The sequence below is a fragment of the Dasypus novemcinctus genome, chromosome 9, assembly GCF_030445035.2.
Source record: "Dasypus novemcinctus isolate mDasNov1 chromosome 9, mDasNov1.1.hap2, whole genome shotgun sequence".
Taxonomy (NCBI): Eukaryota; Metazoa; Chordata; class Mammalia; order Cingulata; family Dasypodidae; genus Dasypus; species Dasypus novemcinctus.
This window is the reverse complement of record NC_080681.1, coordinates 125,882,965-125,908,923: the sequence shown is the minus strand read 5'-3', so window position 1 is coordinate 125,908,923 and position 25,959 is coordinate 125,882,965. Positions and strand designations below refer to the sequence as shown.

General features: G+C 63.7%; 1 protein-coding gene across 33 annotated transcripts in view; it reads left to right on the top strand.

Moving 5' to 3' along the window:
* Positions 1 to 25,959, top strand: part of CAMTA1 (calmodulin binding transcription activator 1) — a 938,154-nt gene that overhangs the window by 830,221 nt on the left and 81,974 nt on the right. For all 33 annotated transcript variants that reach the window (XM_058304523.2, XM_058304506.2, XM_058304505.2 and 30 more), the window contains 4 exons: positions 10,252 to 10,392; positions 12,134 to 13,980; positions 19,191 to 19,317; positions 24,635 to 24,769. In XM_058304523.2, the coding sequence (XP_058160506.1) occupies positions 10,252 to 10,392; positions 12,134 to 13,980; positions 19,191 to 19,317; positions 24,635 to 24,769 (2,250 nt within the window). The remainder of the gene's footprint in view (positions 1 to 10,251; positions 10,393 to 12,133; positions 13,981 to 19,190; positions 19,318 to 24,634; positions 24,770 to 25,959) is intronic.

Sequence of the window (25,959 nt, the reverse complement as noted above, 5' to 3'; positions counted from 1 at the left end):
CCACGTTGAGTGAGGGAATGGAGGCCATGTTGAATGTAGGGGAATGGGGGTCATGTTGAGTGTGGGGGAATGGAGGCCACGTTGAATGTGGGAGAATGGAAGCCATGTTGAGTGCAGGGGAATGGAGACCACGTTGAGTGTGGAGGAATGGAGGCCACGTTGAGTGTGGGGGAATGGAGGCCACGTTGAGTGTGGGGGAATGGAGGCCACGTTGAGTGTGGGGGAAATGGAGGCCACATTGTGTGTGGGGGAATGGGGGTCACATTGCGTGTGGGAGAATGGACGTCGTGTTGAGTGTGGGGGAATGGAGGCCACGTTGAGTGTGGGGGAATGGAGGCCACGTTGAGTGTGGGAGAATGGAAGCCATGTTGAGTGTGGGGGAATGGAGGCCATGTTGAACGCGGGGGAATGAAGGCCATGTTGACTGGGGTGGGGAATGGAGGCCATATTAGGGGGACTGAGGCCACGTTGAGTGCGAGACTTGAGGGTGCTGTCACAGGTCCCTGCAGCCCCCAGTCCCCCCATCACCTTGTTCCTGGGACACCTGCAGCCTGTTGGTGATTTCAGGAGCCAGGCTCTGGCAGCCCCTCACCATGCACTCTCCATGGTGGCCTTAAGTCCACCGCCACACGCACGTTGGAGTTTCCAGGAACAAGACAAAGGCCAGGCTTGCTGGAGACAGGGATCCGCATATTGCCAACATGTGGTGGGAGAGAACAGAGGAGGGAGCAGGCTGCCCGGTAGCAACCAGCCCTGCAGGAGCTCAGTCCCTTGCGCGGCACCTCTCACCGCATCGTGTTCAGCCAGCAGAGCCCTCCGTGGCCTGAGCCTTCGCACCCTCCTCCCCATCGCCAGAGGCCCTCGCTGTTGCTAACACCCAAGCCTTGGGTAGTTTATTCAGTGCGTCTTTTGTTTTCTCATAATTTTTCAGACAAAGACCAAAGATCCAGTAGGGGGGTGGTGGTGTTTATTTGTTTTGCTTTTTTGCTTAGATTGTAATCCTGGTGATTATAGAATATCAAGAAGGAAAATCAACAAAGGCTTTCCCTGCCCGGCCCTGCGCCAAACCCCGTTCCTGGTCGATTAGCGCCACCTGGCGGCCCGTGGCAGCAGACCGGCTCTGAGATGCGGGCGACTGCCGGAGCCTGGCGATGGGGAGGCTGCGGAGAGGGGGTGCTGCGCCACCCCCGGGATGAGCATCTGCGGTGAGGGGAGGCCGCCTGGGGCCTGCTCCGTGGGCCTGGAGGGGTGGGGTTGGGGCAGGAAGAGGCGGACGGGGCTGGTACCCAAGCACCGCGTTTCCTCTCAGGTGTCAGCCTCTGCCGGCTCACCTGGCTCACCTGGCTGCCCCAAGGAGCCGCCCTGACTTGGGGGTGCATGGTCTAAGGCTTGGTCAGAGTCAAGGTGTGCTACCCCTGCAGAGCTGCAGGTGTGGGCACGGGGCGGCGGTTGGAGGGGGAGAGCAGGGTTGACAGGGCTGAGATCAGCCCAGGGTGGAGGCTGCTAGAAAGGGGGTGAGGCCAGGAGGAAGCACTTGGAAGCATTTTCCAGTGTCTCTACCTGGTTTGAAAGTCAGGAGTGAGCCCTGGACACTCCCAGGATGCCCTGTGACTGGGGCTTGGTGGGGGATGAAGCAGCTGTGGTTTTACCCCCAAAGCAGTGGTTCCCACCAGAACCACCTGGGGAGTTTGTTCAAAAGGCAGGTTCCCGGGCCCCATGCCCGAGGGCCTACGTGGACCCCAGGGACATGGTTTTTAGCAAGACGCCCAGGGAATTTTGATGTTGGGGTCCCCAGGGCCATCCTTTTTGAGACACCCCAACCTGATGTAGGTTCCAGCGAGAGGCAACCAGAGGCCCCTGGAGAGCAGGGACAGCCCCCTTGGAGGGCCCCAGGCCTCTTGGAGAACCAGCTGGTTCTTGCTTGGGCACAGGGGCAGGGGCAAGTGCCGAGGGAGGCGTTCGCGAACATACAGCTTCCTCCCAGGACCCCTTGAGGTCCTTCCATGGTCTGCAGGTGGAGGGACTCTCCCATGGGACGTGCCTTGGGTTGAAACGGAGAGGGGCGTGTAGCGGGGTCTTCCCGCTACTTGAACCTGTAGGAGACACTGAGGTCATGTCAAGAAAGCGCATCTGTGTCCCCAGTTCTGTGGGAGCAGAGGGGCTCCTCAATGCCTGGAGCACACCCCTGCCTGGAGGGGCTTTCCCTGCACATGTGCTTTTTCCCTGGGCCGGGGAAGCAGGTAGAGCAGGTCCCTCGAATCCCAGTGGCCCAGCCCCTGCCCCGCTCCCACCAGGGCTCCTCCCGGCAGCAGACAGAAGGCAAGGCTGGTTGTAGCGGGAGGCTTGCTCCGTCTTCCTGCTTGTGAGAATCAAGGTTTGTTTTTGCAAATGTGCGTTTCTCCCTCAGGCTAAATTTTATTTAGCTGACTTGGCCCCCAAAAAGGAGCGCGGAGAGAAAAATGCTTCTGACTCCCTCTCCCTGGCCACTGGCCGCCGTGGCAGCCTCTGGTGAGGCACAACTGCGTCCTCCGTGATGGCCGCTCACTCACTCAGGGAGCATCCCCGGGGGCGCCCTGAGCCGGACTCTGGGCAGTGTTGGGGACACAGAGGGCCAGGCTAGCGCCCCCATGGCCAGAAGCTACACGTGCATCCAGATCCCCTTCTGCTGCCTTCTGCTGCTGAGGCACTGCCTTGGTTCTTTTTGTTACATGTAGAATGAGCTGCCAACATTGAATCTCCAGATTTCCAGGTTCTCTTGAAAAACCAAAGGCTCCTGCCCCCTAGCCAGAGCCGAGAGGCGCTGCCCCCTCAGACGGAGCCTGCCTCCCCCCAGGGCCCACCCGGAGTCCAGGCTCCCTAGGGCTGTCTGGCAGGAAGCAAGAAGGAAATTGCTGGACTCCCGTCTGGTCCCTGCCCGGCCCGCCGTCCCCACCTTCATGCAGCCGGGAGGGACTGGAAAGACAGGGGGCCTCCCCCTTGGCCTTCACTGCACCTGGGCAGGCGGGAGGATGGGCTGCGTTTGGGTGCCAGTGGGGAAAAGAGGATCCCAGAGCCCACGGGCATGGCGACGGCGTCGGAGCTGCTGCGCTCCTGCCAAATCGTGCTTCCGACATCACCCAGCCCGAGGAAACCCGCTTCGAGCGCTGATTACGGCGCCGAGAATTCCCGGCCTCGTCGCCTTGCCACTTAGCCGATCCGGGGGCTTCCGAGGGCACCCAGGGGCTCGGCGGCGCCGCCTTCTTGGCCGACCAGCCCGGCGGGTGGGGAAACGCTCAGCCAAGGCTGCTTTTTAGCCAGCGAGCCCCTTGGAGGTGGCCGGTGAGGCCCACGGCAGGGGCTGCGGGCGAGGCCGCCCCCATGGTGGGGGGGGTGTCCTGGAGGTGGGGGCGCTGGGAAGAGCGCCGGTGGCTGAACGGCTCCGGTCCTGACTCGGAGTTCCCCTCCCTTCACCTCCTCCTTCCTTGCCACCTGAAAGCAACGTGACCACAGTCAGCTCCCCGCCCGATGCGCTGCCACCGCCGTGTCCCGGGGGACGGTGAACGGTGGCACCAGGACCCGTTCCTCTTCAGGAGGAGCCGGAGGGGGGGCCCGAGGCCCGCGTCGCTCAACGACCCGACCCGAGAACTCCGCGCCCGCCACCGAGGCAGCCCAGACGGCCCGTGCACGTCCCTCGGGTCCACCCCTCAGCCTCTGCCCGCCTCAAAATGAGATTTCTGGACATTTTGTCCTCTGGGCCAATGGGAGACCGAGACTTGGGGGCTGCGATCGGGGAATTGAATCGCATGTGGGTGTCTGGAAGGAGGCGTTAAATCCAATGAAAATATCATCCAGTTGAACCAAGAAACCAGAAGCAGGGCCTTTATGCCTGTCACCGAGAATACAGTGAAAATTAAGCCAACGCGCTGCCATTTCCCATTGACCCTGTTGCCATGGAGATGGCCGTCTGGTGTCAACAACTGGGAGGAAGCCAAGTGGGAGAGGCACGTGCCTGCTCCCAGCCCCACCTGCCTCCCGGGTGGCTGGTAGCTGGGGTCACCACAGTCCCAGGGCTGCCTGGGACAGCCTGGCTCTCCACCCTTGTCCAAATTACTCCAGCGTCCCCTTTCTCACTCCACGGTGACTTGGATTGGACCACAAATTAAAGGGACACCCTCTTTGGGGCCCTTCTTGGGGGTAGGGCATGGGTGGGAGCCCAGGCTGCCGGGAATGAGGAGGAAGGGGTTCCCCAGCCCTCTGGGGAAGGGGTAGGGGGAGATCCTCATTGTCACCAGCACCGCCACTTGTCCTTGTCACCTACTCACCGCAAGCCAAGAAATCCCTTCCCGTGCAAAGAAAGGCCAAGTGCTGTTCCCAGCGGGTGCCACCTGTGCTGTTGCCGTGGTGACGGAAGCCCCGGCAGGACCGCTCTGTCATCCTTCTAGAAGTTACTGCTCCGCCGAGCAGAGGGGCAAGGCCGCTGGCATTCTGAGTTCCCGGGGCTGCTGCGGGGCGGGCAGGGCTTCCTGGCTCCTTGTCCAGTTCCTTCCCAGAGCCTCCCAGGCTTGGCCTTTCGTTCGCTGTCCTGAGGCCTATGGCCCCGCCCTACCTGAATCCCCAGCTCACCTGGGTGTGGGGCGTGTTCAGAGTATCTCGCAGAATAGCGATGTGTGGTCAGGTGCAAGAAGCACCCATTTTACAGACGGGGAAACTGAGGTCAAGAGAAATCAGGGACCTTCCCAGGATCATGCGGCCCATGAGGAAGAGCGCCTGGCCCCCAGGGCGGGGTGGCCCTCCCCGGCCGCAGCCCCCAACCCTTCTTCCCGTAGAGCTACGCGGGTACCTGAGCTCAGAGGCGGGCCTGCCTCGAGGAGCGTGCTCCCACTGCTTGGGGCAGCCCCCCTGAATGCACAGCCCTGGAGCCCCCAGTCCCCTCTCCTCCCCACCCTCATCTGTCCCCAGCGATGGGAAATCCAGGCAAAGAGCCCCGTCCCGGAACCAAAGGCTGCCCCCACAAACTGCTGCTGTATTGCAGGAGGTCCCCTAAAGCCACCCCCAGCCAGGCGCCCCAGCCTCGCAGTGAGCAAGGCCAGGACAGGCCCCCAGAAACGCCCGCGGGCCCAGGGCCAGGAACCTCTGGGGCTCCCAAAGCCGCATGAGGGCCTGTCCTCGCAGGCGGCCCCTGGCCCCCTGCCCCCTCTCCTGCTAGCTCCTGAGAGCTGGGGTCAGCGCCGGGGGCTCGCTGGCTGGGGGGGATCAGGAGGGAGGAGCCAGGGGCTGTAGCGCTCGGGACGCCCTCCCACCCCCACCAGCAGCCTTGGAGCTGGCCTCTGAAGCAGCCTGAGCCTTCTGCAATCAGAGGGGGCAGGAGGCGGGGGGCGGGCTGGGCAGAGCAGCCCCTGCCCAGCCCCCAGTTTCCAAGGCCCCCACGCTGGCGGGAAATCGGGACTGTCCCGGTCCTGGGAGCCTCAGGCTAATTAGCCATCCGGGTCCTGGGAGGGGCACGGGCTGGGAAGACTGGTAGCTGGAATCCTCCGGAACCCTCTCCCCCTTACCTGCTGTGTGACCTTGGGCAAGTTACTTGGCTTTTCTGAATCTTGGTTTTCCCGTTAATAAAATGGGCTAATTCTGGCCTCACAGGCTAGAGATGTCAAGCCTCTGCCAGGGCCTCTTGCGCTTGAGCTCGCACCCGAATCCCCGGGAGGGGCTGTTAGGACACAGCCGCTGGGCCCCACCCCGGAGTTTCTGATTCAGAAGGTCTGGGCGGGGCCTGGAATCTGTGTTTCTGCCACCTTCCCAGGTGATGGGAATGCTCGGGACCACCCCCGGAGCCCAGCTGCTCTAGGTGGGAGCCCCTGCTCGGCTCACAGCGGACCTCAACCGTGGGCGCCGCTACCCACTCGCTGCTTTCCTTGATAGACGCGAGAGAGACTTCACGCAGTGCGCGGCACCGGAGCGTGTTCAGTGACGAGTGTCATCATTTTGGCTGCGATTCTTGAGACATGAGCTCTCCTTGGGGCCAGTGGGGGAAACAATGAACCTGCGAAGCAAAACGAGCGCAGCGCGAGCGAGGGCGCGACGGTTCCGTGGAGCGGTTCGGTCGCGTGTTCGCTCGGCTCGCCTGCACCGTGCGCGCCCGGGGGATAGAGCAGCGCACAGCCAGCCAGGTCCTGCCTCGGGACCTCTGACCTCCGCGGGGACCGGGAGCTAGAGTAGCCGGTGGGCTTCGCCGAGCCAGGCGGTGCCGGGAAGGGGCAGCGGAGGGAGGCGTTCTGGAAAGCCACCCCCCACCCCGACGCTGCCCTGCTGGAGCTGTGCACACCGGTGCACCCGCGGGTGCAGGGCACAGGGCGGCGGGCTCTCTCCCGGGGCCCAGCCAGGGAGCCCGGGGAGTGGGTGGCCTGGGCCCTGCCTGTCCTGTTTAGCGGAAGGTCTCCGCCTCTTCCCGATGGCCTGGCGGGGTACAGTCCTACGCCCCGAGGCCGCCGCCTGCGCGCCGCCTCCCATCCCCTCGAGCTGAGCTCCATTACTCCCTTCCCGGCAGTCGGCCGCCTCTTGGGCGGATCGTTGACGGGAGGACGCTCTCCGAAGCTCGGGCCACATACCGTCGCCACTGCCTTCACTTTGATGATTCATGCTGGCGGGAGCCGCGGCCTGGCTGGGGGTGGTGATTAGCGTAAACATCTTGTCCAGGCCAGGTCAGCCAGGCAGTGGGCCAGGGGCGGGGGTTCCAGCGACAGCCACCTCCAGCCGGGGCCAGCCGAGCCAGCCTAGGAGCAGCCCACAAGGGCGCAGGCGGCCGGGCCGGAGGCGGCCGGGGGGCTCCCCTAGGGCAGCTAGTGCCCCCCGACCCCGCATGGCCAACGTCACCCCCCTGGCCACTCCTGGCCCGTGGAGGCCCATGGAGGAGGCCAGCTCATGTCTCCAACCCTGGGCCCTGCCCCCACCTTCCTGAGCACACAGACCCCTGCCCGCCTGCTGAGCGACCCAAGGACCCCCAAGCAGGCCCCCCGTGCACAGAGCTGAGCGCAGGACGGAGCTGGCAGGCTCCCGCCGTCCTCCTGGCCTTTGGTTTCCCACACCAGAGGCTCAATGGGCAGAGGGGCAGGATGTGGTCCACAGCCCCCCTCCCCGGGGGATATGTTTCCTGGGAATTCCCTTTGGTTTTTCTGCACCCTCCCCTACCAGGTCATGACCTTGCGTTTAATCAGAGGCACTTGCAAATCAGAGGAACAGAGCAGTTCCCGGTTTGCGGCCTTTGCCAAGGAGCTGGGAAGGGGTGCTGGGAAGGGGTGCTGGCGCGGGCCCGCCCTCCCTTCCCAGAGCCCCTCCTCCCGCTAGAAAGCTCCTTCCCGCTGATTCATCACGTGGCGGGCAGCAGAGCGTGACATGCTAAGAGCCTTCTTGATGGCATTTGATACCCAGCTCTAACATCGCACCGTCTTGGAGGAGGGGCCTTCTCCCCCCCCACCCCCGCCAAGGTGGGAGGGAGGCAATCTGCATATTGGATGTGCCAAAACAGTGGGTAATTTGCATTAAGCATCCAGACACTCTCGGCTTGCAATCTGTCACCCTTCACTGGGTTTTCCTTTTATAACCTTCACGACATAAGGAGGCCAACCGGAGAGAAGGCAGGTGCCCATCTGCCCAGAGAAGGAGCCTGGCCTGAGCCGCAGCGGTCAGCACCAAGAGAGGCCATGCTCAGCAATGCCAGCTGGGGAGTCTCCAGAAGAGCCCACTGGTCCATGGATTAGCGAGCCCCAAGAGCTGCGACCCTGGGTGGGGTGCAGCCACAGGGCCAGAGGCTGGAACTGGGGCTACCCAGGAAAGAGGGCATCTCTCAGAGGCCCAAGGTCAAGCTCAGCTGAAGCAGAGTCTCTCTGGCCCGGTTTTGTGAAGGGCCTTTGCTCAAGGTTCCCCAAGAGAGGAAGCTCCGACCACATCGGGCCCTGGAGGTGTTTCTGACCCCAGACTTGTAGCACCCTCTGAGTTTAGGCTTCAGGCAGAGCTGTGCTTTCTCTATCCTGGCAGCATGTGAGAAACCCTAGTAGAGCTTTTTAAAAAAGTGCCTGGGAGAAGCGGATGTGGCTCAAGTGATTGAGCCCCTGCCTACCACATGGAAGGTCCCAGGTTTGGTTCCTGGTGCCTCCTAAAGAAAATGAGCAAGACGCCAGCTGACATGATGGGCTGGTGTGGCGAGCTGATGCAACAAGATGACACAACAGGAGACACAGGGAGGAAAACATAATGAAAGACACAATGAAACAGGAAGTGGAGGTGGTTCAAGCGATTACATGCCCCCTCCCACATGGGAGGTCCCGGGTTCAGTTCCTGGTGCCTTCTAATAAAAGGAAGACAAGTACAGCAAGTGCAAACAATGAGGAGTTGCGAGAAATAAATCTTTTTAAAAAAAAGTCCTGGGCACTGCCACAGGCTAATCAAACTATCACCAGGCTGGGGCTGGGAGTGATCAGCATCGGGGACGGCTGGGACTTGCAGCAGCAGAGAGGCAACAGGGAAAACCCCAAGTTCTGCCTTCCAGCCTCCGGCTGCAGGGGAGTCACCTTCCCCTCTTGAGCCTCAGTTTCCTCATCTGTCGACAGAGGCTACCAAATGAGGCCGCTCGGCTAGCTCAGGGCAGTGAGCCTCCCCCCCCCCCCCTGCCCCCGGGTCCCTTCTCAGTGCTCCAATCAGAATCCAGGGCCCCACGGGGTAGGAGGCGGGGCCCAGGGGAGCTCCAGGGCCCTTGCGGGATTGGAGCAGAGGGCGAGAAGCAAGGGCCAATGCCTGGGCAGGTGGGCAGCCCTGCGGAGAAGGACGGCGGCAGGGGGCTCCCATCCACACAGCCCCCACCCGTGAGGTCGTCTCTGCTTTGAAAAGCCGCCAAAGCTCTACGGAAAGGCGTCCCTCGGCTGAGCTGCCCATGGAGTTCACAGCAAGACGCTTCCCCAGGGCAAGCCGGCACCTCCTGCCACGTGCCCTCATCGTCGCCATCACCACTATGAACGTCCTGACCGCAGCTATAGTCCATCGAGGGCACACGGAGCACCCAGCCTGCAGCTCCCACTTCCTCCTGACCACCTCGTCAGGCAGGTCCTCTAATTGCGCCCATGTTACAGATGAGGAAACTGAGGCTCAGAAAAGGCAACTGCCTTGCCCAAACTAACACAGCAAGTAAAGAGCAAAGCCTGGACTCGAACGCAGGACTGCATCTGCCCTTGGGCTATATCCGCTGTGCCGGAGGGTCCCCTTGTCGCATCTGCCTCCTCCGGAGCCCCTCTCAGAGCAAGGGGAAGAGCCACGAGCTGCCACCATTCTCCCCTGGAGTCCACATGGGGCACTGCTTCAGCCAAGGGAGAAGGGAAGCTGCTGTGCGGGTGGTGGGGCTGCCGGACTCTCCCCACTGACCCCTGCACCCTGCGCCTCCTCCCAGTGCACCGGCTGCCACCCTCCCTGCACACAGCAGGTTCCCGGGAGCCCCAGCCACCAGCTCCAGCCCCAGGGGTGCCGGGCCTGGCCACCCCAGCTCAGCCATCCCTGGGACATCCTTTCAGCCAAGAAAGGACAACGTGAGAGAGCGGGCACAAGACCCGGTCCCCACCCACGGCCAGGGGAGCGTGTTTTAGAGTCCTACCCCCACCCTGCCAGCCAGGTGGGGAGTCCAACCTCAGGCCACCTGGGGCTCCACCCCAACTCCAGGTGCGTGTCCAGGTCGCTGGTCACAGGTCAGCGCTGGCCACGGGGCACCCACGGTCTCGGCCGACTGGGCCCTTGGCTCCCTCCCCCCGCCCATCTGCAACACTGGGGGCAGGGAAGTCGGGGTGGGGGGGTGGAAGGCTCTAGAGCTAGGCCTCCTCCCTGGGACCCCAGCCTTCCGGCCCGCAGGGCCCGCTGACTTCCACCCTCCTTGGGGTCTCCGCGAAGGGCCCTCAGCCCCCCGCCAAGTCTGCTTCTGCATCCTCACTCCCTTTCTCGGCCCCAGGACCCCCTGAGGGCCACCTACTGCACTTGGGCTTTAGGGAACTCCAGGCGGGTGCACTCCTCAGGCTGCACCCAAGGAAGGGTGGGGGGAACCGGTGGCTCCCTGGTGGGGGTGTCCGGCGGCCAGGTCGAGAGCCCCATGCTTCCACGAGCCAGCCCGTCGTGCAGGTGGCCGCCTCCTCCCTCCATCCCTGGAGCCAGCCACCCTGCGGGGGCCTGGACCCCCCCGCCCAGGCCCCCCTCCCGCCTGCAGCCCCTGACGGCCGTGGCCTCTCTCTCCCTCTCTCCCCACAGTCCACGGCATCAAGTGGACGTGCAGCAACGGCAACAGCAGCTCGGGCTTCTCAGTGGAGCAGCTGGTGCAGCAGATCCTCGACAGCCACCAGACCAAGCCCCAGCCCCGCACCCACAACTGCCTCTGCACCGGCAGCTTGGGTGAGCCCGGCTCCCGCGGGCGGGCGTGGCGGGCCACAAGGGGCCCTGCGGCGGCGGCGGGCGCGGCTGTCTGCTAGTGCTGGGAGAGGGGTGGCCCAGCACAGGCGGCCCCCACCCAAAGCAGGGCTCATCCTGCCCCCCGGAGCTGGCCCGGCCACCCACTGTGGGCAGGAGGGGGGTGCTCTGCAGAGAGATGGGGGCGGGAGATGGGGGCGCAGAGTGGGGCAAGTGCTGTGGCCGGGACTCCAGCCTCGGTCCACCCCTGGCCCTGCAGGACCCACGCGCTGGGCATCAGCGGGAAGTCCAGGTCTCCAGGCAGGGGCCCCCCAGGGCTTGTCAGGGAGATGAGCTGGGGGCGTGGAGCGCCCAGGCCAGCCTCTTCTGTAACCTCTGTCTCCTCCAAGAATGCATCCTGGTGCGACTGTTTTTCTCATAATGGTCTTTGCTCTGGGAAATGTGCATCTTCCTCTCCCTCCACTGCCCTAATTAAATATTTCCATTAGAGGGTCAGTGGCTGCTCGGCTGAGCCTACGTGAGTTTAGGAATCTTGGCTGAGGCTAGAGCAGAACCAGGGGAGAACTGGCCCTTTGATCCAAAGCGAGGTGACCCTCATCTGATGGAATAAAACTAATGGCAGAGCGGAGGGAAGAGCTGCCCTAGCCTGCTGGGCGCAGAGGCCGGCGCGCAGGCGCCGAGGGAGGCTGGCCGGAGCTCAGAAAGCCTCAGCTCCTCAGACTTGTCTCTTCTCTGCCACCGAAGCTAGAGCTTTGTCCTTGCTTGGCACTTAGAAGGGTTTTGCCTCCGACACACACAGAACTAAGACTAGGCCCGGGCCAGCCAAATACCTTGTGGCCTCTGAATTGGGAAAGATGCCTCCCCGAGGTCTGGGGCTAACCCAGAGAGGGCCCAGGTTCTCCACCACCCCTGTCTACCTCTGCGTCCCCTACTGGACCGCCTGGAGGAGAGGGGCTTCCTGAGCCGTTGCAGGGCCTGAGTGGGCATGGCGAGCTCGGGGGCAGGGGCAGGGACACAGCCACCATCCCCGGGCTGAGCTCCTCCACTAGCAAGAGCTGTTCTGCGTGAACAAGGGTGACGGTGGAGGAGACTTCCCTGCAGGGCAGCACTCTCTCCACCTTCTTCTGCAGCCTTCTAGACGCTGGGGCGCTGCTAGTGCTAATTCCTTACAAGAGTGCCAATTCCAAAGCCTCCCTGGCCTTTGGAGGACGGTTGCACAGGGCACGTGTGAGTGGCCTGAGACCCTGAGTGTGTGCTAAACCCCAGCCCCCAGGGGTCGGTGGCCGGCAGGGTTCCTGGGCTGGACTCACCAGCCCAGCTGCTCAGTAACAGGGTCCATTGCAGAACCAGCTCTGACTCTTTCTTTGTGTGTGTGTGTGTGTGTGCATGTGTGTCTGTGTGCATGTGTGCCCGTGTTGATGCGTATGTGCACCTGTGTGTGTCATGATTTGGTGTGTGCATGCATGCGTGTGTGCCTTTGTCATGATTTGGTGTGTGCGTGTGTCATGATTTGGTGTGTGCATGTGTCATGATTTGGTGTGTGCATGCACGCGTCTGCGTGCATGTGCGTGCATTTGGTGTGTGCATGCCTGGTGTGCGTGCGTGTGCACCTGGTGCGTGCGTGCCTGTGTGTGTGCACATGCACGTGTCTGCGTTTGGGGTGTGCGTGCCGGTGCACGTGCGTGTGTGTGCGCGTGCGCGTGTGTTGTGCTTCTGGTCTCCGCAGGCGCGGGCAGCAGCGTGCATCACAAGTGTAACAGTGCCAAACACCGAATCATCTCACCCAAGGTGGAGCCGCGGACGGGGGGGTACGGGAGCCACTCGGAGGTGCAGCACAACGACGTGTCGGAGGGCAAGCACGAGCACGGCCACAGCAAGGGCTCGAGCCGCGAGAAGAGGAACGGCAAGGTGGCCAAACCGGCGCTGCTGCACCAGAGCAGCACGGAGGTCTCCTCCACCAACCAGGTGGAGGTCCCCGACACCACCCAGAGTTCCCCCGTGTCCATCAGCAGCGGGCTCAACAGCGACCCCGACATGGTGGACAGCCCCGCGGTCACCGGCGTGTCCAGCATGGCGGTGGCCTCCGTCATGGGCAGCTTGTCCCAGAGCGCCACGGTGTTCATGTCGGAGGTGACCAACGAGGCCGTGTACACCATGTCGCCCACCGCCGGCCCCAACCACCACCTCCTCTCGCCCGACGGCGCCCAGGGCCTCGTCCTGGCCGTGAGCTCCGACGGCCACAAGTTCGCCTTCCCCACCACGGGCAGCTCGGAAGGCCTGTCCATGCTGCCCGCCAACGTATCCGAAGAGCTGGTCCTCTCCACCACCCTCGACGGCGGCCGGAAGATTCCAGAGACCACCATGAACTTCGACCCCGACTGCTTCCTCAATAACCCAAAGCAGGGCCAGACCTACGGGGGCGGAGGCCTGAAAGCCGAGATGGCCGGGGCCAACGCCCGGCACTCGCCGCCAGCCGAGCGCAGCTTCGGCTTCACCACCGTCCTCGCCAAGGAGATCAAGACGGAGGACACGTCCTTCGAGCAGCAGATGGCCAAAGACGCGTACCCGTCCTCGGCGGCCGCCGCGGCCTCCAGCTCCCTCACCCTGACCGCCGGCTCCAGCCTCCTGCCGTCGGGCGGCGGCCTCAGCCCCAGCACCACCCTGGAGCAGATGGACTTCAGCGCAATCGACTCCAACAAGGACTACTCGGCCGGCTTCAGCCAGACGGGCCCCAGCCCCCACATCCCCCAGACCCCTTCCCCCAGCTTCTTCCTGCAGGATGCCAGCAAGCCCCTGCCCCTGGAGCAGAGCGCCCACAGCGGCCTGAGCGAGTCCGGGGGCGCCTTCGTGATGCCCACGGTCAAGACAGAGGCCTCGCCCCACGCCAGCTCCTGCAGCGGCCATGCGGAGACACGCATGGAGTCCTCATCCTCTCTGCACCTCATGCAGTTCCAGGCCAACTTCCAGGCCATGGCGGCCGAAGGGGAGGTCACCATGGAGACGGCGCAGGCGGCCGAGGGCGGCGACGTCCTCCTCAAGGCTGGCGAGCTGCAGGCCTGCGGCTCGGAGCACTACCTGCAGCCCGAAACCAACGGGGTGATCCGCAGCGCGGCCGGCGTCCCCATCCTGCCGGGCAACGTGGTGCAGGGGCTCTACCCCGTGGCGCAGCCTGGCCTGGCCAACGCCGCCAACATGGAGCTCAGCCTCGACCACTTCGACATCTCCTTCAGCAACCAGTTCTCCGATCTGATCAACGACTTCATCTCCGTGGAGGGCGGCGGCGGCGCCATCTACGGGCACCAGCTGGTGGCCGGGGACGGCACGGCGCTCGCGCAGGCGGAGGACGGGGCCCGCGCCCCCTTTGCCCAGGCCGAGATGTGCATCCCCTGCTGCAGCCCCCAGCAGGGGGGCCTGCAGCTGAGCGGCGCCGAGGGCGGCGCAGGCGCCATGGCCTACATGCACGTGGCCGAGGTGGTCTCCGCCGCCTCCGCCCAGGGCACCCTGGGAATGCTCCAGCAGAGCGGGCGGGTGTTCATGGTGACCGACTACTCACCCGAGTGGTCGTACCCAGAGGTAAGCCCGCTGCCCCCCCACCCCCGCTCCCAGGGCCGGGGAAGCATCCGGGCAGGGGGGCACCCTCTGGACGAAGCTCTGGACTGTAGAGACCCAGTCCCCCGTGCCCGGTCCCCATGGCATTTGGAGTACCCCCATCACCCCCCCTCCGGGGCAAGGGGTCTCCTCGGAGGCCAGGGATCCCTCCAGCACTGGCCAGAGCAGGCCTGCTGGCCCCTGGCCCCTGGGTTGAGATGCCTGCCTTTGGCTCGGCTTATCTTTTTTTTCGTTCAAAAGGGGTTCCATGGCTACTGAAAAAACAACCCTCTGTAAGCTAGCACCGCAGGTGGCCCGTATCCGTTGCTCCTGCTTTGCCTCACTAAAGGAAACAAATGAGCAAAAGGCTCTCACCAAAACGGAGAGGGCGGGGTGGCTGCTGAGCGGTCAGCTCCACGTGGTTCTCTTAGGTAAATCCCGTCCACGAAAGCAAATGCATGTGACATCACCAGCGTCTCCCACTGGCAGCCCCTCCGGGTCAGCCTTGGCGCCCCCCAGGGCCGAGGGCTGAGGCCTGGTCCGGAGAAGGGGGCCGCTGGGAAAATTCCAGTCTTTTCCATAGTGACACAGTATTTAAGGAAGGGAACCTTGGTTTTCTCTATAGTAGGGTGTGATAGCAAGCAGCGAGGGCGGCCTGAGCTGCCCTTAAATGCGTAGCTGCCCGCTTGGGACCACCTGCCCAGAGCCCAGGGCCGGCTGAGCATGTGGCCGGCTGAGCACGTGGCCCCAGCTACTCCCAGCCTACCTGCGGGAGCCGGGGGGGCAGCTCACGGCAATGGGGGCGCCCGGGTTGGCCCCTTATTCTCTGGGGAGGCGACTAGGCAGAGGCCCGCACCAGGCAGCACCAAGGGAGGGGGCACTTCCAAAAGACCCCGGGTCTCCTGGCACGGACAGTGCAGGGACGCCGATCAGAGCCTGTGCACTTCCAGACCCAGGAGCCCTCGTCGGGGCCTGAATCGGGCTGGTCACTGCTTCAGAGTCTCTTCTCAGGCCCTGGTGCACAGACCACAGCCCAACCGCGGCTCTACTGTGACTTTCTGTGACTCAGTTTCCTCCCCTATAGAGTGAGGGTGATGACAGCACTCGCATCAGGGTGAGGCTCCGTGAGAGCAATGCGTGGCGAGTCTCTGCCTGTAGACAGTGACCAGTGGCCCGTGACCACCCCAGCTCATGGCCGCCGGCTGGGCCCTTCTCACTAGATCCGCTGACGGTGTTCGACCCCATGGGCGCATCCCCATAGAGTGTGTGCCTCCGGGAGGCTCATGCTTCCGACCCCTAAGAATGTAAAAATGCCCGGAACCTCAGACAGACGCCAGGTCAGCCCAGGTGGTGGGCCAGCCCCAGGGCAGGCACATCCTGGGACATGGCAGGTGTCTGGCAGATCAGCTTCTGGCCCTCACAGCAGGCCTGTGCACACAGCGTCCGCAAACCCCCGGGCATCCGAGAGGCGGCAGCCGTCCACGGTCAGGAGCGCAGGGCTGGGCGGCCAGTCTGGATTCCTCTCTGTGCCATGCTCTCCAGCCACGGGCTTAGGACAAGGCCACCGCCCGCCCTGCACCTCAGTTTCCCATCTCTAAGATCGGGGTAATGACAGGGCCTCCCTCATGGGGTTCCTGGGAGGACGGATGCAGGAAAGCGTTGGCGCAGGGCCGGCCTCTTCTCCCCTCCGCCAGTTCCCGCCCCCGCTAAGACCCCCGAAGGCTCCAGCTGGGCTTCCCCGCGGCGTTGCCCGATGGGACCCTGACTCCGACCCCTGCTCCTCCAGCAACCGTGTCAAAGCGGCCACCACGCTTCCCTGGTGGCCAAAGGCCAGCCAGGAGTGCCCACCCTCCGCCAGGCTCAGGAGAGCAATTCAAAGGAGACGAGGAAGGTCTGGGATTGGGTGTCTCGGGAAGGCCATGGCTGGGAGTCAGGAGTGCTGTCTTCTGCTCCTGACCCTCGTGGGCTCTGGCTCTCTGGGCCTCAGTCTCCCTATCTGCAAAATGGCTGAGGGAGTGGCCTGGAGGTGCGCCAAGCCCTAGGACTTGGGAGACTGGGCCCTCGGGGTGCGTCAAGGCTCCCTGGAGGCAGTCGTGCAGGAGCTGGGGGGCTGGGAGGAACCCCTCTTTCTGCGAGGTCCTGGGCTGGGACCGGGGGCCCCCACCGGCCTCCTTGGGCCTGGCGGGCACTCGCCAGGGGGGCGTTACCAAGCCTGGCCCCCTGCGCCCTTCCCGCCGGTCTCCCACTCCCTCCGCCTGCTGATCCTAAACCGTGAGGCTCCAGGAAAGTCAGTTCAGCCGCTGGCCACGCGAGGGCGGCCCCGCAACAGGGAAAGGAATGGCGTGCGGGCGGCCGGCGGGAGCGTCCCGCCCTGGTTTTCCAGAAGCCCTCAGCGCTTCCAGCCACCTGGGGGGGGAGAGGCAGCGCACATTCGATCTGGTTTGGAAATGAGCAGATGCCACCCAGGGCCCAGTGCTGCCCACTGCCAGGCGGCGGAAGCCCCCGCAGCTCCGCCCGGCACCCCCTCCCGCGTTCTCTCGGGCCCCTGCTCTCGCTTCATAGCCCCTCCCTGATATGTGCACCCCTCACCCTCGCCCCTTCTTCACCGGGAAGGGGCTGGCAGGGCGCTGACGGGGTCGGGGCCCCGTTCTAGCCCAGACTCCGCTTTTACATGGGAGGGTGACACAGATACGTCAGCCCCGGCGCCGGCTTCCTAGGCTACAAATAACAGGACAGGGCTTAAGGGAGCTCACGACCCCACCCCAGCTCTACCGCCTGCATCCACTCAGCAGGGGGGTCATGGCTGGTCCCTGCCCTCCCGGGCTGCTCCCATTTCTCCTTTCACCTCTTCACCTGCAGCTGCAGCCGGCAGCCGGCAGCCAACACACACACACACACACACACACACACACACACACACACACATGCACACACCCTGGAGGGCCCTTGTGTCCCAGGATCTGCTCTGGGTGCCCTGAAAATCTGGACCCTTCATCTCAGGGCTCCCGGGCACAGAGACCTCTGGTGACATTTCTTGCGCCCTCCCCCCCACCGCAAACCCTCAACCCTCCTGCGTCATCTCCCACCACCTGCACTCCTGCCGCAGCAGGCGGGAGAGGCTGCAATTAGAGCCCTCACGAGCGTCACTGCCAAGGCAGCATAGCCCACGAGCGTTGCCATGGGAACTGTCCCCCCAACTGATGGATGCTGAGCCATCCTGCGGCAGTTTCCATGGAGAAGGGCCTGATGTTTTCCAGTAATTTCTGCCATCCTTTGTTCCTCACAGCAGCCCCAGCTTCACGCTAGCAGCTGCTGATTGGGTTTGGTTTTTTTTCCCCTTTTTTCTCACGCGGTGAGTGTCCGTGGCCTTTCAAAGCCACCGCTCTTCCACTTCCCAGGATCCAGAGAGAATCGTGTCTTGAGCTGACCTTCTGGTGTTTCCGGGCACCCCAAAGGCCTGCACCACCCTGTGCATCTCCTAGCCAGGGACCCACTTATTATATGGGGGTGGGTGCTCCAAGCACGTGGACCCCCAGCCCTGCCACCCCACCGGAGCTCCAGATCTCCTGATGGAGCCGTACATCAGAAACAAGGAATGTCAGGGGCCCTAGACATCAAGGGCCACCCAGAGAGGGGGGCAGGCGTGCCTGGGGATGCACAGCTTGGGGGCAGGTGCAGGCCTCCCACTTCCACTCTGGTCCTGAGCTCTCCAGTGCCCCCCAGGAAGGCTGCCTAGCAGTAGCCTAACTTCTCCAAGCCGTCCCAGCCCAGGGAGGCTCGTCCGAGAGCACGGGAGGCGGGATGTCCAGCCGGGGAGAGAGAACCCCTTCTGCCGTGGCATTCCCTTCCCCGTACAGGGCTGTGGAGCCACCTCCAGGGAATGCACCCGTTACCTAGAAACAGCCGCTCCTGCTGCCCATGCCAGAGGCCAGGCCTGGGCCAGCTCTGGGTGCCAGGAACATTGGGGGGATGCCTCAGGAGCAAGTTCCACGATGAGACGTGGCCCCTCCAGGGCAGGGAGAGGCTGACCTGGGGGTTCCCAGGACCCAGAGACAAAGGGGGACCGAGCAAGCATGGGCTGGCGGGGTGGGGTCTCAGGCCACCACCTCTGGGGTCCCAGGCACCAGTGCCTCTTGGCCTGGACACTAGGTGGCGCTCTCCACCCCATCCTGCGCAGCTCTGGACCGCCCCCCCCACCCCCTGCTGGGTAAGGTGTTGATCAGGTTGGAGGAGGTGGAGGGGAGGATGGACCGCCACCAAGCAGGACTGCCCCGAGCACCGGGGCGTGTGGGGACCCAGCCGTGGCCTGCCCCTCGCTCTGTGCCCGGCCCTCTCCTTCCAGGCAGGGGATCCGGGAGTGCCCCCCACCCCCAAAGTGCCCCGGGGTCCTGTGGGCGGGGCCTTCCCCGCCCAGCTGAGGAAGGTGGTGGGGGGCCCTCCCCAGGCCCTGTCGCAGCTGCAGCCCCTGGCCCGGCTGCCAGCGCGTCAGCGTGTGGGTGCAGGGGAGCGGCGAGGCGCCCCATCTAGCTGCGTGGGTGCCGGTGCGGACGCAAGTACAGAGATGGCCAGGCCAGGGCCTCCACCCCCCTCCCCTGGCTGGGAGCCCCTCCAACTCGCAGCCCGGTTCCCCACTTTTCTGATTCTGGAGGGCCTTTCTCGCCTGGGTCATCCCCCCCTTCCCCCTTCTCAGACCCCCTCCCCTTGTTCTGTCACCACCGCCTCCTGGGGGTCCTCGGCCCCCCTCATTTCCCCACCAGAACTTCCGGCCCCTGCAGCCCTCGCCAACCCTCCAGGGGCGAGTGACAGAAAATCCCTTCCCTCCCCTCCGCTTCCCTCCAGTGGTCCCACTGGTCAATTCCCAGTTGCATTCGGGGCCGAAAGGTGTGGAAAAACTCTGTTCCCTTCTTTTGGGAACTGAAAGTGACACCAAAGAGGGTCTGAGTCAGACCCGCAGGCCCCGTGCTGGATGCCAGCGTGGGAAGGCAAGGAGCACCTGGGAAGCCCACGGACCCCCCCACCCCACCGCGGGCCTGGAGCAGCGGCTCTCCAAAGTCAGGGCAGAATGGCCCTCCGGGGCCTGCTCAGCAGAAAGTGGGCTAAGCTGGGGGGGCAGACCACCTCGAGCGGGGCGGGGCCTTCCACACCTGCCAGGCCGCGCTGGCCGTGGGGGCTCACGCCTGTCTCTCTCCCTCCAGGGAGGGGTGAAGGTCCTGATCACAGGCCCGTGGCAGGAAGCCAGCAATAACTACAGCTGCCTGTTCGACCAGATTTCAGTGCCTGCGTCCTTGATTCAGCCCGGGGTGCTGCGCTGCTACTGCCCAGGTGAGGAAGCCGAGCCCGTGGGCAGAGGAGCACTGGCCTCGGAGTCCGCCTGGAGGTGGCCCCGGGCAAGGCGAGCCATCTCTCTGGGCCTCCGTTTCCTGGGCTATGAAGGAGCGGGTCCCGCACAGGCTATTTATAACACCGTCTTTTTTGGCTCATGAACCTCATTTCAAACAGGGAGACAAGGAGATTGAGGAGAAGGTGGGGAAGGAGCTATTTAGAGAACCAATAAGCCTCGACATACCCAGGGGCTGGCCCGCCCTCGGCCTGAGGGGCAAGAGGTGGGAGCCGGGGGACTGGAGCTGGCGAGGGCAGTCAGCCGAGGGCCTGGACGGGCGCTGGGGCCGAGGCCGCCTCTACAGCTCGGCCGGCCCCTCTCCTCTGCCCCTGGCCTCCCCCCAACGCCTCCCCCCGGCACCAGCCAACCAGAAGGCGGGAGAGCCAGGGAGCCCCGGGGGCAGGCCACAGAGCAGGCCAGGGAAGGCTGGCGGGGGCCTGGCCGGGGCCACCAGCGCCTCTGAGAATTTGGTGACACCGTCTGCCCTGTGCCCAGGAAAAGGCATATGCTCAGAGCGTGCTCGCCCTGTCAGGCCGCCCAGGCCCTCGAAGCTGTCCCTCGTGCCCCTGACCTGCTTGCTCCCTCCCCTCCCCACCAGCCTCCGCCTTGTCTGGCCAGCTGGCCCTTGACCTCTGGCTGTCACGATGTCTCAGGACCCGGAGGGCAGGCCCTGCGTCTTCCTCGGTCCCCGTGTCCCCAGCACTTAGCAAAGTGCTGGCATGGCACGAGAATGGGCTCTGTGTTTTGAAGGGATGAATCTCCAGTAGGTGTTTCTAGGGCTGGTGTTTTCAGTTCCCTGGGCCCATGTTGGGATCCCCCCCACACACACACATCATTAGTTCTAGGGGGGCCTGTCCAGTTGGCCCAGAAAATGAGCCGGAGTGGGGGTACAGGCTGGGGGAGAAGGAGAGTGAGAAGCTCTGTGCTGAGGATGAAAGACGGGGGAGAGAAGGGGAAGGGGGACTCCTAGGGCGGGAGCAGAGCTGGCGGTGCTGGGCGGGCCAGCGGGGTAGAGCCCCACGTTCCACCTGGGGTGCTCCAGCTTGAGCCGAGGCTGCCCCGCTGCTGCCACCCCTGCCTGGGGCCCTGGGCTCGCACCGAGCAGTTCTTCCTTCTCTCCCGTGGTCTCCCCTTGAACCCAGCACCTGCTTCACCACCAACCTGAGGGGGCAGGGCTGGTGTCGGTGGTGGCCTCCCCCTGCCGGCCCCGCCCCTCAGGGTCCCTGCTCCCCGCAGCCCTGTCACAGCTCAAGCACGTGCACAGCTGGTGCAGCAACCCCCACCCTGGCAGGGGTGGGGAGGGCAACGTGCCAGCACACTGCGCACTTAGCCCCGGGAGCAGACTCGCCTGGCCCATGAATAGGTGCCACTTCCTGTACCTGGTTGACACCCAGCCTTGGCCTGCCCCCAGGGTGACATTCCCGGCCGGGACCCGGAGACCGTGAGGGCTGGTGCCAGTCATCCTTGGGTACATCCCAGACCAGCCTGCAGTCACCACGTGGGTGACTTCAGCTCAGTAGTTGAGGTCTCTGGGCCACCATTTCTACCTCTTTCAAGATCACCTCCCAGGATGGGTATGAGCAGTGCACAAGGGAAGGCTGCAGAAGTACCGGCAGAAGTACCATTAACAAAGGTGCTGCATTAACAAGGCCGCGGCTCTTCTTTCCCCAAGGGGGAGGGCGGAGAGGGGGCCAGCTCTGCCCAGGCCACCGCCTCTCCTGGTCATTCAGGCTCTTCCAAGGCAGGGCGCCTTGGACAAAGGAAGGGGGAGTCACAGGCCTCAAGACAGACAGAAAGCGGGGGGCCTCCGCCAAACACCATTCTGTCTGGCAGCTCACCCCAAAAACAGGGCCCCTTTGGACATCTCTGTTTTGAGGCCCAAACTGAAACACATCACTCTGTAAGACAACTCTGGTTGCATTCATTCATTCATTCACCAAAGAGTTCATATGTGGCTCCTGCTTACTGGGCACCGGGTAGGTGCCTGGGATGGAGAGAAAAACATGACTCAGCCCCTGACCCAGGCCCTGTCCCCAAAGAGCTCTCAGACTGGCTATTTGGGGGCCCGGGTCCTGGGGCTGCCAGGGGCCAGGAGCTGAGCCTAAAGGGTGAAACTTGGGGCCAGAACCAAATTGGCCACACTGGAAAGAAAGGCCGAGGCCTGCGAGCACAAGCACACCTTGGGGAAGGGGCACAGGAGTGCACCTACACTGCCCCCGGCCCGGCCCTCCTGCCCGAGCAAAAGCATTGAGGTGACCGACCCCGACCAAAACCACGGTCTGGGCGGCCCCCTCAGCAGCGGGCAGGAGATGCCCAGGCACGGAGCCTGTCTGCTCTAAGACCCGGAGCTGCTCAGCGGCTCCGGGAAATCCAGCAAGTCAGGGTCCAGAGCCGGTGGCGAGGGGGCGGTGAAGGGGGGCTCAGGACTCAGGGGGGCAAGAGGAGCCCACTCAGCAGCAGGAAGACTTGCTGGCCAGACAGCCCACCCCGGGTTCCAGGAAGGTCACCAGGAGGCAAGAAATGAAACTCTACATGCAGTGAACGGGTGCACTGCCCTGGAAAGCAAATAGCCATTGAACGGCCTAACCTGCCAGGCAACGGACTTGACAGTGGGGATAAAGAGGTGATCAGGACACACCAACCTCAGCGCTCATTGGAGTTTATATCCTCCTGCAGGGAGACGGAAAACAAAAAAGGAACCAAAGAAGTAGCCAGAGAATTTGGTGAAAACTATATCCTGACACAGAACATGCTATTGTGATAAAGCAAGGTGGAAAAAGGGTAGCTCCTTCGGCTCGAGAGACGAGGGAAGGCCACTCACAGGCTGGAGCCAATCATGGGAAGAGTGGGGGCAAAGCTTCCAGGCAGAGGGCGAAGGCCGTGCAAAGGCCCTGGGGCAGCAAGAGGCTCGTGGAGCGGGCTGGCTGCAACGGAGTTAGTGGGGTGGAGGGAGTCGAACATGCTAAGGCTGGAGATGACGGCAGGGGCCGAATCCTCTCAGTTCCTTCTAGGCCATGCGGGAGAGTTTGATCTGATGTCACTTGCAATGGGAAGCCATCAGATGGTTTTAGTTGGAGAAATGCTGCGATCTAAATTATATCTTTAAGAGATGGTTCTGGATACATAGGTGAATGGGTTGTGGGGGAGGGGCAACAACAGAAGCCGGGAAACCAGCTGGGAAGTCACAGGGCGCGGACGTGGGGTGGTCTTTCCTGCGCTGAGGAGCAGGGCTTCGGTGCCTTCCTCGGGCAACGCCGACTCCCGCTGCTTTCCTGGAAGGGGGTGGGAATATGCACCACCCCCCACCATTCTGCAGGGCCATGTCTCAGAGGGGGCTTGGCCACACTCCGTAAGCGGCTCATGCCAGAGTCCAGAAACGACAGCGGCTTGGAGTAGGGTGGTAGCAGCGAGGATGGAGAGAAGTGGACAGGCCCAGATTGGGGCATGGGGGGCTAGAAGCACCAGGGCTTGCCAAGGCATGCGGGGGGTGGGGACAGAGTCCAGGAAGCCCCCGGTCATGGGCCCGCGTGAGCCAGGTCGGAGCACGGGCAGGCTACGCCCCCTCTATGTGGGGGAACGGGGGCTGCGCCTTTGAATCTGCCAGCATTCCAGCCTCATGCAGCTTGTCCAAGTGCCAGGAGGGAGCCGGAGAAGAGCAGCAGCCAAGGGGGCCCTCCTGGCCGGGACCCCCGGTGGCAGCGGAGCCTTGAGCTCTGCCGAGGCCGGCCGAGGGCAGGAGGCTGCTCAGGGGAGCAGAGCGGAGTGAACTCGGATGAGGCGGCGTGTGCCGACAGCCCATCCATCCCCCCTGTAAACCCGGCAAATCTCCAGCAGAGGCAGGTGACCACGAGCTTGGAGAACTGCCTGGGGAAGCTGTCGAACCCCGGGAGTTTCTGGACTTGGAAGGGGATCCCTGCCCAGAGAGGCACCACGGAGGCCCTAGTGCCCTCGCCACGGAGCCGGCCGGTTCAGGCAGTGGCCCGGAGCTCAGGGCCGAGGCGGGGTGGGCGGCGCAGGGAAAGAACCCTCTAACCACCCCCTGAAGCCCTGCTCTGGGAACAACAGCCAAACAGTGGTTGCCTTGAACACGTAAGACCGGGACAGACAGAGAGCACAAGTCAAGGAGTGGGTTTTCCCACGGAAGTGGGACCTGCCCAGGCCACCGAGGGAAGCCGGGCGCTATACTTGGCCCCTGGGAGCAGCTGACTTGGACACCTTCCTCGAGTCCGTAAGCTTCCGGAAACCAAGAGCCCAAACAGTAACGCGATCCCCAGGACTGTCCTGCCTGGACATCTGTCCTGGGGAGGCCTTGGGTGTTTCGTGTCCCCGAAAAGCAGGGCAGAGAGCACATCGCCCTGACGTCCATAGAGGAGGAGCCTGGAGGGAGAGCGGCCCGCACAGCCGCCGCGGGCCCACCGGCCAGGCACACGGCAACGGCTCCACCCCCACCCCAGGCCTCTAGCCGGTCTCCACCAGGGCCTGGCCTTCCTCCTGCAGACGACGAGAGCCTTCCAATTCATTCAGTCAGCACAGGATTTGCTGAGCTCTGCGGTGGCCACAGCAGCTAATCCCACCTGCCTTCTGGAAACGACCCGCTGGGTCCACCCCAGCTAGGACTAGTCACAGAGGTGCTGCTGAAGCTCTTCCTTCACCAGAGAGGCAGAAGAAAGTCTGGAAATACCCGGACCACGTTAAGTGAGTCAGGCAAAGCCTGCTAGGAGAAAGGTGGAACAGAAAGAAATGCAAACGAACCCGAAGCAGCTTGTGCCCCCGAAGCTCGTCTAGGTGGCGCGGGACGTGGGGGAGAAGTCAGCCAGCCACGGAGTTGAGCCCGGGATGCCTCCTTCCTCCCTCCCTCCACGCTCTCCCTCCCTCCCGCCTTCCTTCCTTTGGCAAATCTGTACTGTGCACCCAGTCCCTGCCCTCGCCAAGTTAGCAGCAGTCAGGGAGCAGGGGAGCCAAAAGGCCCTTCCCGTTCGGAGGACGCCTGCTAGGACGAGGGTGCTTACCAGGAGCCGTGGGAGGGGGACAAGGCCCCCGGCTGAGCCTGAGCATCAGAGGAGGCCTCCCGGAAGAAGCAGCGTTGCTTCTGGGCCTTGAGGAACCAACAGGCGGAGGCTGGGAGAAAGAGGAGCTAGACGTCAACCGAGGAAACCGAGGAAGGGCGCTGGGGAGGGGGCGTTTCAGGCCGCGCGGGCTGCGCCAGGCCGACGGGCGCTGCCCAGCCCCCGCCCTGACCTCTCTTTCTTGTGCTTTCAGCCCATGACACTGGTCTTGTGACCCTACAAGTTGCCTTCAACAACCAGATCATCTCCAACTCGGTGGTGTTTGAGTACAAAGCCCGGGCCCTGCCCACCCTCCCTTCCTCCCAGCACGACTGGCTCTCGTTGGACGGTAAGAGCAGCGCCTGGGTGCCTGCCAGGCATGGCAGGAGAGGGACACGTGTGGGCGCTGGGCACACAATGGGCAAGGAGGAAGGGTCCAGGTTTCCCAGCTCCTGCTCCAAGCAGGTGGGGAGGGGTGACAGTGTCTGCCAAAGGAGGGCCAGCTGGGTCTCCACCATCGGGCTGTGTGAGTCTCTGCCATCGGGCTGTGTGCGTCTCTGGGTGAGGCTGTGCCTGTTTCTGCGGTTGGGTGGCAGGAGCTCCGTAGTAGGTCTGTGCATCTCTGCCATCAGGCTGTATGAGCCTCCGCCATCTGACAACCCACATCTGATGATTGGCTGGACCCATCCTCAATCCCGGCCTCACCCCAGGACAGAATGGGGCGTGGGAGGTTAGTCACATGCCCCGGTCACTGAGAGGGCCCCCCCTCCACAGACCCCAAGTGAGGGGTCCACGCACCCTCTGCTGCCCTCCAGGGCAGCTTCCAGGGTCTCCTCGGAACAACGCCAAGCCCCAAACCCCCTAGTGAAGAAGACACTACGTGAAGCCCGGAGGGGGCCGCCCTGGCCTGGGCTGCTCTCCGATTCCCAGGCCGGGGCAGCAGGGCTGGGCACTGCGTGCAGCTGCCTCTCAGTGCTAACGAGCCGAATCTTCCGGCACAGCCTCCAGCACCACCGCCACCTGCTTCTAGGCCACGTTGTTGAAGCGGCTGCCCACTAGAACATCTGAGACCACCTCAGAACCAGGCTCTCACCAGAGGAAAGGGTAGAGGGCCAGAGCCCCGAGAGGCTCCGGCAGAGGAGACAGGCCTGGGCCGAGGGCCAGGGGCCATGAGAGCCGCCGCCCTTGTCCATGGGGCCCGTTGCTCCCCTAGGGCACTGGCCGATCTGCTGAGAAAAGCTGCCCAAGACAGGCTGGGTACTGCCTGGGTCGGAGGCCACTTGTCCTGGCCCGGGCCTGCCACAGGGGATGCCCAGAGCTGGCGGAGGTGGGGGGAGCTGAGCCGACGGTCTGGCTTTCTGCCCAGGGGATGGAGTTGGAGGGATGTCTTCCAGTGGCCCAAGGGGTGCGGAGGTGCTGGTCAGGGGGGCACCTCCTGGACACCTCGCTGCTGGGTTGAGCCTAGGCCGTGGCAGAGTCAGTTCCTTCATCGCCTCCCCATCCATGCAGCCCTCTGCCTTTTCATCTCTCAGAACCCCA